Below are 13,684 nucleotides of genomic sequence, written 5' to 3' on the forward strand. Positions count from 1 at the left end.
CCGTGTGACCCACTTCCCCTCCACATTGTTGCCCAAAAACCCATCAGTTCAGGCTCTGATGGTGTGTCCTGGTCCCTGAACAGGGCCTCTTGTTGCCGCCTGCCAGCCTCCTGGCCTTTACTGCCGTTGGCTGGGTGGCTCTGCCATCCCACACTCCCTCGACACGAGGCTTTTGAAGACTTGTTCAGAACAAATGCTCCGTTTGGCTATCCTGGTCCTCCTGGTCCCTGTCCAACAACCTGGTTGTTTAAGTGAAAGAGGCCAGCGAGGCATGATTTAAAGTTCAGTCTGTCAGTCCCATGCCCAGAGGTGGATAGGGGCAGGATGGATTGAGCAAGACCCATGAGGGGCAGTAGAGAGGACAAGTAGAAAGACAGAAGATGGTTACCCAACAGCTGAGCCCTTTTTTCTCTGAGGAAGTAGAGGAGTAAACTAGCCTGAGATGACTCCAGGGTGTGTCGTATCCATCAGAGTGGAAAACATCGTGCATACATCCCCTGAAAGCTATAACGCCCCCACCCCCACCCTGAGGGCCATATAGGGACCGTTCTGGCTAACGTACCATCTGAGTCCAGGCTGCAGAATGCACACGCTGCCTCCATCCACACGTATCCCAGGAAACCCTCAGGCCCCTAAGGATGGCTGTGACAAAGAATTGTAAGAACTTAAATCTGTCAGTCTGCAGCAGGATGCTGCTCTGGTGTACAGTTGAGTCTGTTCATGTCCCTCAGGGCAGAGCCAGCAGCTGTGAACACAGCCTCCCTACATACAGACCAGTGTACAGCATACAGACACGTTCATTACCCTAATGAGAAACCTCCTCTATTGCAGTCTAACAGTTCAGCACACAGTAAATAAAGTAGACGTTTTAACTGAATATATGACAGCCATGTCCTGGTGTAGCAAATAGGAATAAAGATGTTATTCTGTGATGCAGTATCAATACATGTTCTAATAGGTTTTCTGAAAGTTTAAAACAGAAAGAGATGGATTCAATTCAAGATGGATTTTTTGGTGGATGCAAATCAAAATACTTTACTGTGCAAGTAAATATACTGTGTATATTCAGTGCTACCATAAATACTGTGTTATGTACTTATAAATAAAGATGGGGAAAGCACAGTTGTAATTAATAACTTTAAGAGTGCATTCCACTCAGGTTCATCTGTTGGACCTTTGTTTTTGTTGTTAGTATGTAGAGTTTTGTGACATTCCTTCATTTAGTGTAAAGAAAAGATGTCTAATCAAATGCAGAAAATGCTCTTTGTATTTTTAGTTACTGAGCAACGTGTGTTTTTTTTCTCCTCTGCTGTCTGCACTTTGCTTGATAGACTCCATCTTCCACTCTGGAGCTTCCTGGCAGTGGGGAGGTTTTTGAGGATGGGGAAAATCCACCCAGCAGTCGCTCCTCTGAAAGTGGCTTCACAGATTTTGTCCAGTACCAAGGAGACGGCAGTGAGGAGACGGAGCGAACCCCTCATCCCCACCCTGCACTGAAAACAGGCCGTCGTTCCTCAGGCCAGTGTCAGGCCAAGCCTCTGGACAAACCAGTCATGCAGTGCTGCCTGGAGCACTTCCAGCAGTTTCTCTCTCGCCTCATCACCTTGTACATTATCCCTGGAAAAGTGGACAAAGCTGAAAGTCAAAGAGGCGAGATCATGCAGTTAGGGCCTCCAGTTTCAGAGGGCGCCCAGCACAGTGATCATGTGGAGTCATGCCCAGGGTCTGTGATGGTGCAGAGAGAGAGTGTCGCTGCCTTCACTGCTGCCTGCCAGCTCTTCCTAGAATGCTCCAGCTTCCCTGTCTACATCGCAGAAGGCAACCTCAAGTCCTCACCCACTCAGGAGGAGCAGTTTGGTAGGCACTGAAACACTAATAAATGAGGGAAATATCTCTCCCATTAGGTCTTTAGAGGATGCAGGCTATTGCTGTGCTTAATCAACAGAGCTTTTAAGTGTCTGGAGACAAGGAGACTTTGTGGGCATATATCCATGCAAGAACATAAACCTTTTGAGTGCAAAATAAATATATATAGAATAAATATCTACAGTTTTCTGTCCCTCCTGCTTTCTTCTAGATAACGAGCAGGTCCGGCTGCCAGTGTGGCTGCAGACGCTGATGGATGCCTGCTGTCTTGCCGATGACTTCAGCTTGCAGGGCGTCGCCATCTCCCTGCTCATGGACCTGGTGGGACTAACTCAGTCAGTTGCCATGGTGACCGCTGAGAGCGTGGCGTCTGGTGGCAGCTCTGAGTCCACTCAGCCCATGAGCCCCAGTCAGGGTCGGGTGGCCGTGGTCATCAGGCCACCACTCACTCAGGGAATCCTCAAGCACATTGCTGACAGGACAGACTTCTTTAAGGTAGACGTCTGGTTTCAGGATACAACAGAGCTGTTGTTGGTCTTTGTTTTTTGACACCAGTGACCCTGATTAATCTCCAATCTTCTGCTCAGAATGTGGCTCTGATCTTGTGGGGCCAACTGAATGAAGGAACACCTCAGCACCATCAGCGCAGCGTGGAACTCTTCTACCAGCTCCACAACCTGGTTCCTTCTTCAAGCATCTGTGAGGACGTCATCAGCCAGCAACTCATGCACAGGGACAAGGTCAGCACGGTGGACAAAACCACATGAAAGCACACACTCACTTTTTTTAGTACTCTTCATGTGTACGAAATACCGTATTTGTTCTGTTCTTTCAGAGAATAAGACTGGAGGCCCATGTGAAGTTCTCTGTGCTTTGGCATTTAACACGAGATTTGAACATCACCAAGTCTTCTCCTTTCAGTCGCACCTTTGACAGGTAGGTTTAAATCTTATGAGCACGTTAAAATGGAGCTGACTTATTTAAAATCTCCCTCAGTACTGCAGTTGTTGTTAATTTCCTCTTAATCTTTCTGTTATTATTCTCCTCTGCTCACTTGTCATTTTGCCCTTCAGATCTCTTTTCATCATGCTGGACAGTCTGAGTTATTGGGATCCATGTACCAGTGCTGTGGGTCGAGCTTGGTTAAACCAAGTCCTTCAGAGACATGACATTGCCCGGGTGCTCGAACCTCTCCTCCTCCTGCTGCTCCACCCAAAGACCCACCGAGTGTCTATTCAGAGGGTTCAGGCACAGCGGCACTGGGCCCAGGTCTTCCCTGAGCCACCGGAACAGGAACCATCAGACCCCATCTTCACCAGAGACTCTGGCTTCTCAGACAGTGAGAAATGAGTTATAACTCTTTTTTTTTTTTTTTAATTTGTTGATACTGATGGGGACTCTTTGTGTTAATAACAGCTTATGCATCGGTGTTAGTGCACTAAGTTAACATTTTACTTTTACCTCCTTGTTTTCATTAGACTTCAGTCAGATCCAGAGTGAACGGCTTGGACAGGAGGAGCTCCGAGGCCTGGTAATAGGTGACATGGAGCCATTCTGCCTGACTGTCAACCCCCTGAGCGACAGCCTGTCCATACTTAGCCTGAGCAGTGAAAACCTGCAGCTAGCTGGTGAATATCAGCCTGCTGAGCAGCAGGGGGAGGCCCAGAGCTCAGAGTCCAGCGGTTCTCATTCATCTACAGTGGAAAATGGCAGCTTTGAGGAACCAGAGGGGGTCATCAGCACAGTAAACAGCTCAGACCCACAACCTGGGTCCTCAGATGACTTGTCAGAGGACTCTCTAGAGGAAGTTGTGTCCTGTGTTATAAAAGAGCTCATCGACAGAGTTCTGAATTTAGTAGATGAGGGCTCTCTTGAAGTGTCACCTCCACCTGAAAACTGGCCCCAAACAGACTCAGACAGCACTTCCTCAGATACCTCCACTGGTCCCCGGCTCGACTGTGGTCCTCCTCATGGTCCCAACCGCCCGACTCTGCCAGAGATGTTAGCTGGAGGCACGTTGGAGTTTCTCTCTGTCACACCAGCGGATTTTTTAGCAGAGGAGCAGCACAAAGAGGGCATCACCCGCCACAGTTCATCACCTTCCATCGTCACGTTGCCAGACAGCTCTGATCCAGCCACTCCAGACCACAACCTGCAGGTGGACGATCCTCAGGCCCGCAAACGTAGCCATAGCAGCACCCAGCTCAGCCTTAAAGGGAAGATCATGGAGAGGCTGGCAGACAAATCTCCAGGGGCAAAGCCTAAGATCAAGAAGACCAAGAGGAAAGAAGAGGAGAGACTGAGAAAGGCAGCAAATCAAGCTGACAAACTGCGTCCTCCCAGCATCTTCTTTGGAGACAGTCTGGATCTAGAGAACTGGTACAGCTGTGGGGAGGGGGAGGTGTCAGAGATTGAAAGTGACACTGGTTCACCCAGTGGGGGCTCTGGAGAGACTGCTGGAGGTGTCAGCGTCACAGGACGCAGATCATCCTCTGCCCCACCTCGTTTTAACATCCATCCTCTCTACCAGCATGTCCTGCTCTACCTTCAGCCGTACGACTCCTCTCGGACCCTCCACGCCCTGTCAGCCGTCGCAGCCATGCTAAGAGCTGCTCCCTCAGGCTTTGTGAGTGCTATCTCCACCACCAGCATCAACAACACCTACACTCCACAGCTCTCTTTGCTCCAAAACCTCCTCGCCCGTCACAGGGTCTCTGTCATGGGCAAAGACTTTTACTGCCCCATCCCCCAGGACTCCCACTCCCACTCATTTCGCAGTGCCATGTACCTGGAGATCATCATTTCGCTTTGTCTCTACTTCCTACGCAGCTATTACTCTGCCCATCTGTCAGCAGGCTCTCAGGACTTGGCAGGGAACCGGGCCATGCAGCTGACCAGTGTGGAGGTCTTAACTCTCCTTTTCAGTGAGCTAGCCAAAGTCACAGGTGGCTCAGCAAAAGGCTTCGCTAGTTTCATCAGCGATGTCCTCTCTAAGTGCAAAGTTCAGAAGGTGGTTCTCCACTGCCTCCTCTCTTCCATATTCAGCGCCCAGAAATGGCATGAGCAGCGGGTGGCAGGGGTCAACGTGAGCACAGTGGAGGAAGGTCTGTCAGAGGACAGCGTTATCAACCTCTCAGAGGACCAGATAGACAGCTGCAGCGCCGTTCAGTCCCAGCTGCTCAGACTGCTGCAGAGCCTAGTAGTTCTTGAGCACAGGGTCCTGGTACCAGCGGATGAAGGAGGGGAAGGAGGACCTGTTGGACCAGGGGCAGGAGGCGGGGGGACAGGAGGCAGCGCCGGGACAGGGTTTGAGATCCTCGGTGGGGAAGTGGAGCATGTCAACCCTCAGCAGCCAATGACGTCACTGCAGTACCTCCACGGACAGCCTATCACAGCACAGGGTATGTTCCTGTGTGCCGTGATCAGGGCCCTGCATCAGCACCATGCATGTAAGATGCATCCCCAGTGGATCGGACTCATCACAGCCACCCTGCCGTACATGGGGAGAGTGCTGAGGAGGGTGGTGGCCTCAGTCACTCTGCAGCTGTGCAGGAACCTGGATAATCTTCTCCAGCAGTACCGCTATGAAACTGGGATATCTGACACAAGGTATGCATGTGTGCATAGATCTTCTACCAGCAGTACGATGCAAGTAGAGGCTTGGGCACCAGAGGGCACCCTTGACCATCTGATGAAATTTCTCATTTGTGCATCATTCTTCCTCCTGATATTCTAAGTAATCTAAATGTGTAAAATTAGCTATTTTTGTGCTGACATGTTGAACAGTATTAATTAAAATATGTAAATGAAATGCTGTCTGTGTATCTTGTAGACCCCAGTGGTTGGCTCTCTGCATCCCTCCTGACCTGATCCTGACTGTGCTGGAGGGAGTAACAGCCATCATCCATTACTGCCTGCTGGATCCCACTTCCCAGTACCACCAGGTGGGGGCGCCATGCACCAAGTTTCCTACAGCAGACTGCATTTTCCAATCTTAGTGAACATTTGCTGCCTCTTCATAATTACATGAAACAATTCTACATGAAGTTTATCTTTTGTTGTATTCTAGACATACGTGTCCCTATCTGATACAGTACCAAGGAGGCTTTCTACTATTATTATTCTTCATTTTAATTTCTTTGCCTAGTACTGACCAGTATTTCACTGCTGAATGTCTTGTTGCATCTTCTGCTGTTCAGTTACAGGTGAGTGTTGACCAGAAGCACCTGGCTGAGGCTCGTTCAGGCATCTTGTCCATCCTCCACACCATCATGTCTTCTGTCACCCTGCTGTGGAGCGTCCTCCACCAGGCTGACAGCTCCGACAAGCCGGCTGCTGCCTCTGCTGCCTCCACCTCCAACATCAACCTAGGCTCCACAAAGGTACATCAGGCAATATATGTGCTCATGGCTGTTCCATCAAAGACTCAGTGTTATAATTCAAATTTAGTCGACATGATTAAACTGCTCAAACACATGAACCTATGTCCTGACAACCTAATAAAAACAATAAGTTGTCTTTGACAGTAACACTGACTGTGAGCATTTTCACCTCAACAGAAGCACATAGGAAATGTTCAGATTGTTTTAGGACATACCCTGAAGAAAAGGAGCTGTACCATGAAACAAGCTCAGCTTATTCCTGTTCTCTCTGTATCTGGCTGGTGAACACGTGGCTCTGTTCACTCTGGGTTTACCTGCACAGCTCCAATCACAGTCATGATGACGGGGCAGTTCTGTGAATTAGAAATGAGTATGAGCTGAGGTGACAGCCATGTAAAAGTGGTTTGACTAAAGGCTCAGTGATGTTTCAGAGGGTGTAACTGTAATTAGAGAGTGAAGATACACCAGAAAATAAAATTAGATTTGAAATCAGGCTGTGAATTCAAATAGATGCTGGGATGATCATAAGGGACGTATGGAGTGAGTGTATATGTAGTATTCATTCTAATTCCAAAAATTCAACAGTTGGTGCCTTATCTCTTTGATTAAAGAGACCATTTTGAGCTGTAATGATCAAATAAGAGTGACAAAGCATCAGCACGGTCAGAACTGGGAAGGAGAGAATCTTTGTGCACATAAAATATATCAGTATGTTGTTATTTGGTGTCTGGTGGGCATTGAACTGATCTGTTAAAGGATCTGGTGCTCTCTATTAAATGTGACTTCATTGTAAACTGGTGTGTCCTGTGAAGGTGCTGCTCTGTGTTTACAGTGATCCGACATGCCGGCAGTTTGACTGTGAACATGTGGAGCAGGTTAGCCCTGCAGCACCAGTGACTATGATTAAAAGTGAGCCAGCTCAGTGAGTTAGATAGCTGGACAACAGTCTAATCCTGCTTTCCTTTCAATCCCCGTGAACCTGGTGTGTGCAGCGTACAAAACAACCAGGAAAACCATCCCAGAGCTGAGAGTGTGGCCAGTTTGACATGAAAAATCATTTAACAACTGACCACGTCAAAAGAGCAGCGATTCATTTCTCCTCAAATTATAGCTCTGTGTAATTTTTCAGAAGGTGGGTGGAATTGTGGAAATGGAATTTTTCCTGAGATAATGCGGTGATTTTCATTCTGCATTCAGCATAATTTGTAATCATTACGGGGCTCGTGTCCCCGGAGGAGGAATAATTAAAGGCCAGATAACTCACCTGACTTATTTTTGCAGCAAACATCCGTTCTGTGTGCGTTTCAGACAAACAGTTTATATTTTACATTAGAGCAGCCCAGTGTTGATAAAATGTTGTTTATTTGTGTCACTTCAATTAAGAAATGCAGATGTTTGGATGTAATGTGTCTGAAAATGAAATGTCTTCTCAGAACAGCCGGACATGAAGCTGTGATGAACTTTTTGTATGAAGTGTTTGTTTGGTTAGCTACAATCTGTTTCTGTCTGATCTCACTTCCTTGCTGACGTCTGTTTTCCAGAACCTCCGTCAGCAGATCCTGGAGCTGCTGGGTCCGATCTCCATGAACCACGGTGCTCATTTCATGGCAGCAATAGCTTATGTTTGGAATGAGAGGAAGCAGGTGAAGACTCCAGTCAGAAATAAGGTATATTAAAAACATACAAAGAAAGTCCACCCACATTTTCTATGTTTATGTCTGTTATCGTCTTGATGCCTGCATTCTAAACCACTAAAATCCTTTTTTATCCTTTTTGTCCCATTGGATCTTCATTATGCTTGTCCTTCAGGTGATTCCTATCGCCAGTGAAGAGCAGCTGCTGCTGGTTGAGCTGGTTCGTTCAGTGAGCGCCATGCGCACTGAGACAGTAATGCAGACGGTTAAAGAGGTCCTCAAGCAGCCGCCTGCCATTGCAAGAGACAAGGTTGGTGTTTACGTGTTTGTTGCTGTCACCATGAGCCTAAATCATTTCATCTTTATTTTTTCCTCAGTCTATAACAGTGAAGAGCTGACAGACTTTCTGCCGGTGTATAAAAACGTCACACAGCACAAGCACAGCTTTTCATTTTACTTACATTTTAATTTTTACAGCAGCAGAACTGGAACACACTCATTAATGAATAATAATGAGGACTATTACCAGAAATGTTCACTGTTTTGGATTCAGTCCCTTCAGTTGTATTTTGTCTTTTTCATGAGTTCTTTGGCTGTTTTAGTTGAAGTCTGTATTTTTTGCTGCTCCACAGAAGCACCTCTCTTTGGAGGTTTGCATGCTGCAGTTCTTCTATGCTTATGTGCAGAGGTGAGTACACTGCCTCCCAACATATTTAGAGTGTTCATATTTACAGCACAGACACTAATATTGCTTTCTGCTGAGACTCCACTTGTACAGAGCCCTATGACCAGTAAAACGTTTGTGCTGTTATGATTGTGTCTCTTAGGATCCCTGTTTCCAGTTTAGTTGACAGTTGGCCGTCTCTGCTGGCGCTGCTGAAGGACTCGGTACAGTTAGGCCTGCCTGCCCCTGGACAGTTTCTGCTTCTGGGGTTGGTTTCTCTGCTTTCTCTGCTCCTCGTTGACATGTTTATCCTCCAACACGTTGGGGAGTTGTTTGTGTTTACACACTTAAAGCTGTCAGTCTATGAATATTAACAGGTTGGATTCCTTTTGTGTCTGAATAAATCAGATCAACCTGTTTAAACACTCCTCTGCATTCGTTCCTTAAACATATTAAACACGTCTTCCTTTATTTGTCTTTTCTAGAGTTCTGAATGAGTTCATTTTGAAGAACCCTAATCTGGAGAGTAAGAAGGACCAGCGAGAGCTGCAGGTACTGACTGCCACTCCTCTTCAGCTCTGAACTGTTTCCATTAAGTCTTACATTTATACTATGTTTGCGTATCATAAATTATTGTGCTAATTTCCTTTACATTCATAAAGTAAACCAGAGTAAAATGAGCACATTGAATATGGTATCTTACTAAACTGTTGTGGCTGTATTCAGGATGTGACCCATAAAGTGGTGGAGGCCATCGGGACGATAGCAGGCTCCTCTTTGGAGCAAACCACGTGGCTGAGGAGAAACCTGGAGGTGAAGGCTTCTCCTCAGATAGTTGTGGATGGTAGCAACCTTGAAGCTGATGTTGAAGGTGGGCTGCTTACAAACACTCACTGCCTGGACCTTATAAATGCATCAGAACCAGGGCTGAGACTGAATGATGAATAATGTTGTAGATAAGCTTGTTTGACACTAAATTTACCTCTCCTCTGACAGATTCTGAACTGGTTTACTGTGTGCTCAGTTGTTCATGGCTGATTTATTACCTTCACAAACAGAGAGCTGTCTGTGTTCTAGCAGTGAATTCAGATGTTCACAAATACCGTAATAATCCGAGTTGTTGGAAGCTGAAAGAAGCCAACATGGACACTTTAAAAGTCAAATGTATTTTCAGTGTCAGGCATTAATACAATTCAACTAAAAGTCCGGTTTCAGTCTAAATTGTAGATGCTAAATGTAAGTGTGGCTAATGCAAAGCAGAGCACTTAGATCCTGCTGTTCACACGCTAGCAGCTCCTAAGAAGCTTGAGCAGACATGTGGATGCTTCAGCATGGCAGTGTTGTAATGTGCTGTTTGTTGTTCTAGATCTAATGCTCACAGTGATGGAGGCCTCCAGCTTCACTCCATCAGTGTACAGCGTGCACGCCCTCACGCTGCTGGCCGAGGTAAAACCGTCATGTCTGTGGACCAACCCTTTATGCTCAGCTCATGGTATTTTCATTGTTCATCTTGATTATGTCTGAAGCTGCTGTCACTCACGTTTACAGCTATGTTTAGGCCTGTTCCAGCACAACAATACAGTACAACAACACACTCCAGCTGAGCTCCTTAGAGCTGATTTACCACCTCCCCGTCTCCTCAGGCATTATTATTCAACCAATAAATCATCTGTCGGGTTGAGTTGTGCTGTGGAAGAAGTGGACAATTTAAATAACTCACCAGCTCCTTCCATCTTGTAGCTCAGTGTGTGGCTAACTGTACAGATGTTTCCTGTGCTTCACTAATGTTGTAACTAATAGATTCATTAATTTAAGGCAGGATATCTGTATATGCTGTTTGGGAAACTCCAGATTGGTGCAGTAGTGTCGTGATGTTACTTCATTTTCCAGCCACTGAATCAAAGTAACTCAATATTTTTAAAGATGAATCTCTTTTTTAAGAATGTTGTCATGTTTACTGAAACCACATGATGTAAGTCAGACCTGATGAACTTAGATTTCTTTCTCAGGTGCTGGCTCATCTGTTGGACATGGTGTTCTACAGTGATGAGAAGGAGAAGGTCATCCCACTGCTGGTTAATATCATGCACTATGTAGTGCCCTACCTCCGCAACCACAGGTATAGATGAGCCTCTTGGTATAAAACTATGTTATGTATGGTTTTTCATTACAAAGTGAACCATATTAAAATGGCAAGTTAATAGAAAAATACAGCCGTTTTTTATTTTAGGAGGATAATAATTGAATGATTGTCCGATAAACTGCCAAGTGTTAAAATGAGCTGGAGGCCCACTCTGTCCTGTTTGTCCTGGCAGTGCTCATAATGCCCCCAGCTACCGGGCCTGCATCCAGCTGCTGAGCAGTCTCAGTGGATACCAGTACACCCGGCGGGCCTGGAAGAAGGAGGCCTTCGACCTCTTCATGGACCACACCTTCTTCCAGATGGACTCCTCCTGCGTCAGTCAGTGAGTAGGAGAAGAAATCTGAGGATTTAGAGTTTAGATTTAGACATTGTAGATGCATCTTTTTCTTTCAAACAACAAGTCCATATTATTTCAGCTTCCAAAAGATATCATGTCCATTGGAGTTCTTCAGATTTTGTGTTTTGTATGGAAAGAAATCCTGAACAGTTTCAGTGCCTACCTTTATTTATTAACTTTTCTGTTTAACCACAACACATTTACAGCCAAAAACTCAAACATAAAGTATTGTCAAATGAAAAGCTTGGATATTAATGCATTTGTTAAATGTAGTATTATAAATCTGCATGGAAAGAAGCAGGACTGTGTTTGCTGTCAGTTTTACGGGGCGTACAGTGCAGTATACTGTAGGGGTGAGTTGAAAAGGTGCTGTGCTACAGTTTAGGCCAAACTGTAAATACATTTTGTTAAAATTTTCTGTTAAGTTAACCCTTTACGCTTCAGTGCGTCGTAGGTGTCCCACCGGCGGTACGCCTACTAATTTGCATAGGAATTTCAAGAATGTCCGACGGCTGCAAACCCGATTATACAAACACTATACGCCGATGGAAAGCTTAGATTCTCATGAATCCGCCGGTATAAACCACTTTCAGATGCGATTACCACAGCGGGTGAGAAAAACACATTTGTCTGACAAAAACGAATATTCATCCATCCGTTCTCTATACACGGCTTCAACGCACACAGCGCGACTCACATTTCCGGGTTCATTATTACACACAAAAAAAAAGATTCCACAAAAAACGGCCATAATCCAACCTTTTACATCAGACGACACAAGCCAGTAAACTATTTTGTCCAAAACATGTCCTGAAGTCGGTATAAAATCCACGAATCGGTCGTTTTCAAGGAAATGCACCTCGCGATGCGCGTCCAATATTCCCCGTATTTTTCATCATTTTTTTTATTTAAAAATAGAATATTAGTGATTTTTTGTACTGAAAACGGCTGGAATTGACTGAAGCTTAAAGGGTTAACCTGAATTTGGTCGATATTTTTGCCAGATACTTGAGGACTGAGTTCTTTAATTTGTCTCTTTATGTTATTGGAATATTACTGCAACAATATTTTTCTAATTTTCAGCTGGAGAGCGATCATTGACCACTTAATGACTCATGACAAGACCACGTTCAGAGACCTCATGAGTAAGCTTCAAGTTTCCTTTCCTTAATAGAGTCCTGTTTCCGTTTAGGTGTAGATTATCAGCACTGGGAGCAGTCACAGACCATTTATCAGATATTCTTTACCAACTGACGCTCAGAGGGCACGGAGTCTTTTAGCCTATCCATATCTAATCTCAGGCAGAATTAATCCTGCAAAGTCCTTTGATCACTGTGGACTTTTGGTTCCTCTTAGATTATGTCTGCCACCTGCTGAAATCCAGAAAGCTCATGTGATATCTGTAGACAGTGTGTCAGGATGAGTAAAGTGTCTCTGTGTTTCCCTGTAGCCCGGGTGGCTGTAGCCCAGAGCAGCTCTCTGAGTTTGTTCACCAACAGAGATGCTGAGCTGGAGCAGAGGGCCATGCTGCTCAAACGTTTGGCTTTCACCATCTACAGCAGCGAAGTCGACCAGTACCAGAAATACCTGCCAGACATACAAGGTAAACACACACATACAGGTGTGCCAGGACTCCACACAGACATGCAGCATCAGTTTACACCTTTAACTTTGAAGACCGTGCACCACAGAAATGAGCATGAAGATGAAGCTTTGTTCAGGTGTTGGGACGGTTGATAGAGGTTCTGCTCAGTAACTGCTGATAGATTAGGAAGTTTTCCAGAGTGGCAGCAACAGATCATAACACCAGTCACCTGAAATCTCTACGTTACTTATTCATACTGACAGATGGAGTTCTTAGCTGTATTTTACCCTGCATGTGTTGCCATGTTCATCAGATAACTCCATGTGTCTGTTCAGAGCGTCTGGTGGAGAGCCTGCGTCTGCCTCAGGTGCCCATCCTTCATGCTCAGGTGTTCCTGTTCTTCAGAGTGCTGCTGCTGCGCATGTCGCCTCAGCACCTCACCTCTCTGTGGCCCACTATGATCACTGAGCTGGTGAGTCACACTCTTTCTCTTTCTTACTCTGTCTTCATTCACACACTCATTCATTCACACACTCGTGTGTCTCTGTAGGTTCAGGTGTTCCTGCTGATGGAGCAGGAGCTAACAGCAGATGAGGACATATCGAGGTACATGATGTGGTGAAATAACAAACACAAATAGTAAACAGTTCCCTCCTGGCTTCCTTTAAAGATGTCTTCTCTGTGTTCATCTCTAGAACATCAGGGCCGTCTGTGGCTGGCTTGGAGACCACTTATTCTGGAGGGAACGGCTTCTCCACCTCCTACAACAGCCAGCGCTGGCTCAACCTCTATCTGTCTGCCTGCAAGCTCCTGGATCTGGCCTTGGCCCTGCCTCCTGAGAGCCTACCTCAGTTCCAAATGTCAGTACAGACAAACATGGGTCAGAATAGGCTCTGCATGAACGGGGGTTAAGTCAGAGAAAAAGTTATTACTGCTAATAACTCTGATTAGAAGTATAAACGTGTGTGTGTGACATTTTTGGGATGGATGACTGCAGCATGGATCGTTGGTGATGACAGTTTTAAGAAGAATCACTCGGTCGCAGTGCTCAGATATCACTTTCTAAGGCTTTG

General features: G+C 45.8%; 1 protein-coding gene across 1 annotated transcript in view; it reads left to right on the forward strand.

Annotated features, from left to right (window-relative positions):
* The window catches only part of dop1a (DOP1 leucine zipper like protein A), a 33,798-nt gene that overhangs the window by 19,129 nt on the left and 985 nt on the right, over nucleotides 1-13,684 (forward strand). The window contains exons 15-36 of the mRNA XM_051956650.1: nucleotides 1,332-1,857; nucleotides 2,078-2,361; nucleotides 2,454-2,606; nucleotides 2,702-2,802; nucleotides 2,940-3,205; nucleotides 3,345-5,475; nucleotides 5,699-5,810; nucleotides 6,066-6,248; nucleotides 7,790-7,915; nucleotides 8,058-8,192; nucleotides 8,515-8,570; nucleotides 8,710-8,814; nucleotides 9,032-9,098; nucleotides 9,273-9,417; nucleotides 9,913-9,992; nucleotides 10,556-10,665; nucleotides 10,862-11,011; nucleotides 12,110-12,171; nucleotides 12,477-12,629; nucleotides 12,947-13,083; nucleotides 13,162-13,217; nucleotides 13,307-13,471. Coding sequence (XP_051812610.1) covers nucleotides 1,332-1,857; nucleotides 2,078-2,361; nucleotides 2,454-2,606; nucleotides 2,702-2,802; nucleotides 2,940-3,205; nucleotides 3,345-5,475; nucleotides 5,699-5,810; nucleotides 6,066-6,248; nucleotides 7,790-7,915; nucleotides 8,058-8,192; nucleotides 8,515-8,570; nucleotides 8,710-8,814; nucleotides 9,032-9,098; nucleotides 9,273-9,417; nucleotides 9,913-9,992; nucleotides 10,556-10,665; nucleotides 10,862-11,011; nucleotides 12,110-12,171; nucleotides 12,477-12,629; nucleotides 12,947-13,083; nucleotides 13,162-13,217; nucleotides 13,307-13,471 — 5,303 coding nt within the window. The remainder of the gene's footprint in view (nucleotides 1-1,331; nucleotides 1,858-2,077; nucleotides 2,362-2,453; nucleotides 2,607-2,701; nucleotides 2,803-2,939; nucleotides 3,206-3,344; nucleotides 5,476-5,698; nucleotides 5,811-6,065; nucleotides 6,249-7,789; nucleotides 7,916-8,057; nucleotides 8,193-8,514; nucleotides 8,571-8,709; nucleotides 8,815-9,031; nucleotides 9,099-9,272; nucleotides 9,418-9,912; nucleotides 9,993-10,555; nucleotides 10,666-10,861; nucleotides 11,012-12,109; nucleotides 12,172-12,476; nucleotides 12,630-12,946; nucleotides 13,084-13,161; nucleotides 13,218-13,306; nucleotides 13,472-13,684) is intronic.

The sequence above is a fragment of the Acanthochromis polyacanthus genome, chromosome 12 (assembly GCF_021347895.1).
Source record: "Acanthochromis polyacanthus isolate Apoly-LR-REF ecotype Palm Island chromosome 12, KAUST_Apoly_ChrSc, whole genome shotgun sequence".
Taxonomy (NCBI): domain Eukaryota; kingdom Metazoa; phylum Chordata; class Actinopteri; family Pomacentridae; genus Acanthochromis; species Acanthochromis polyacanthus.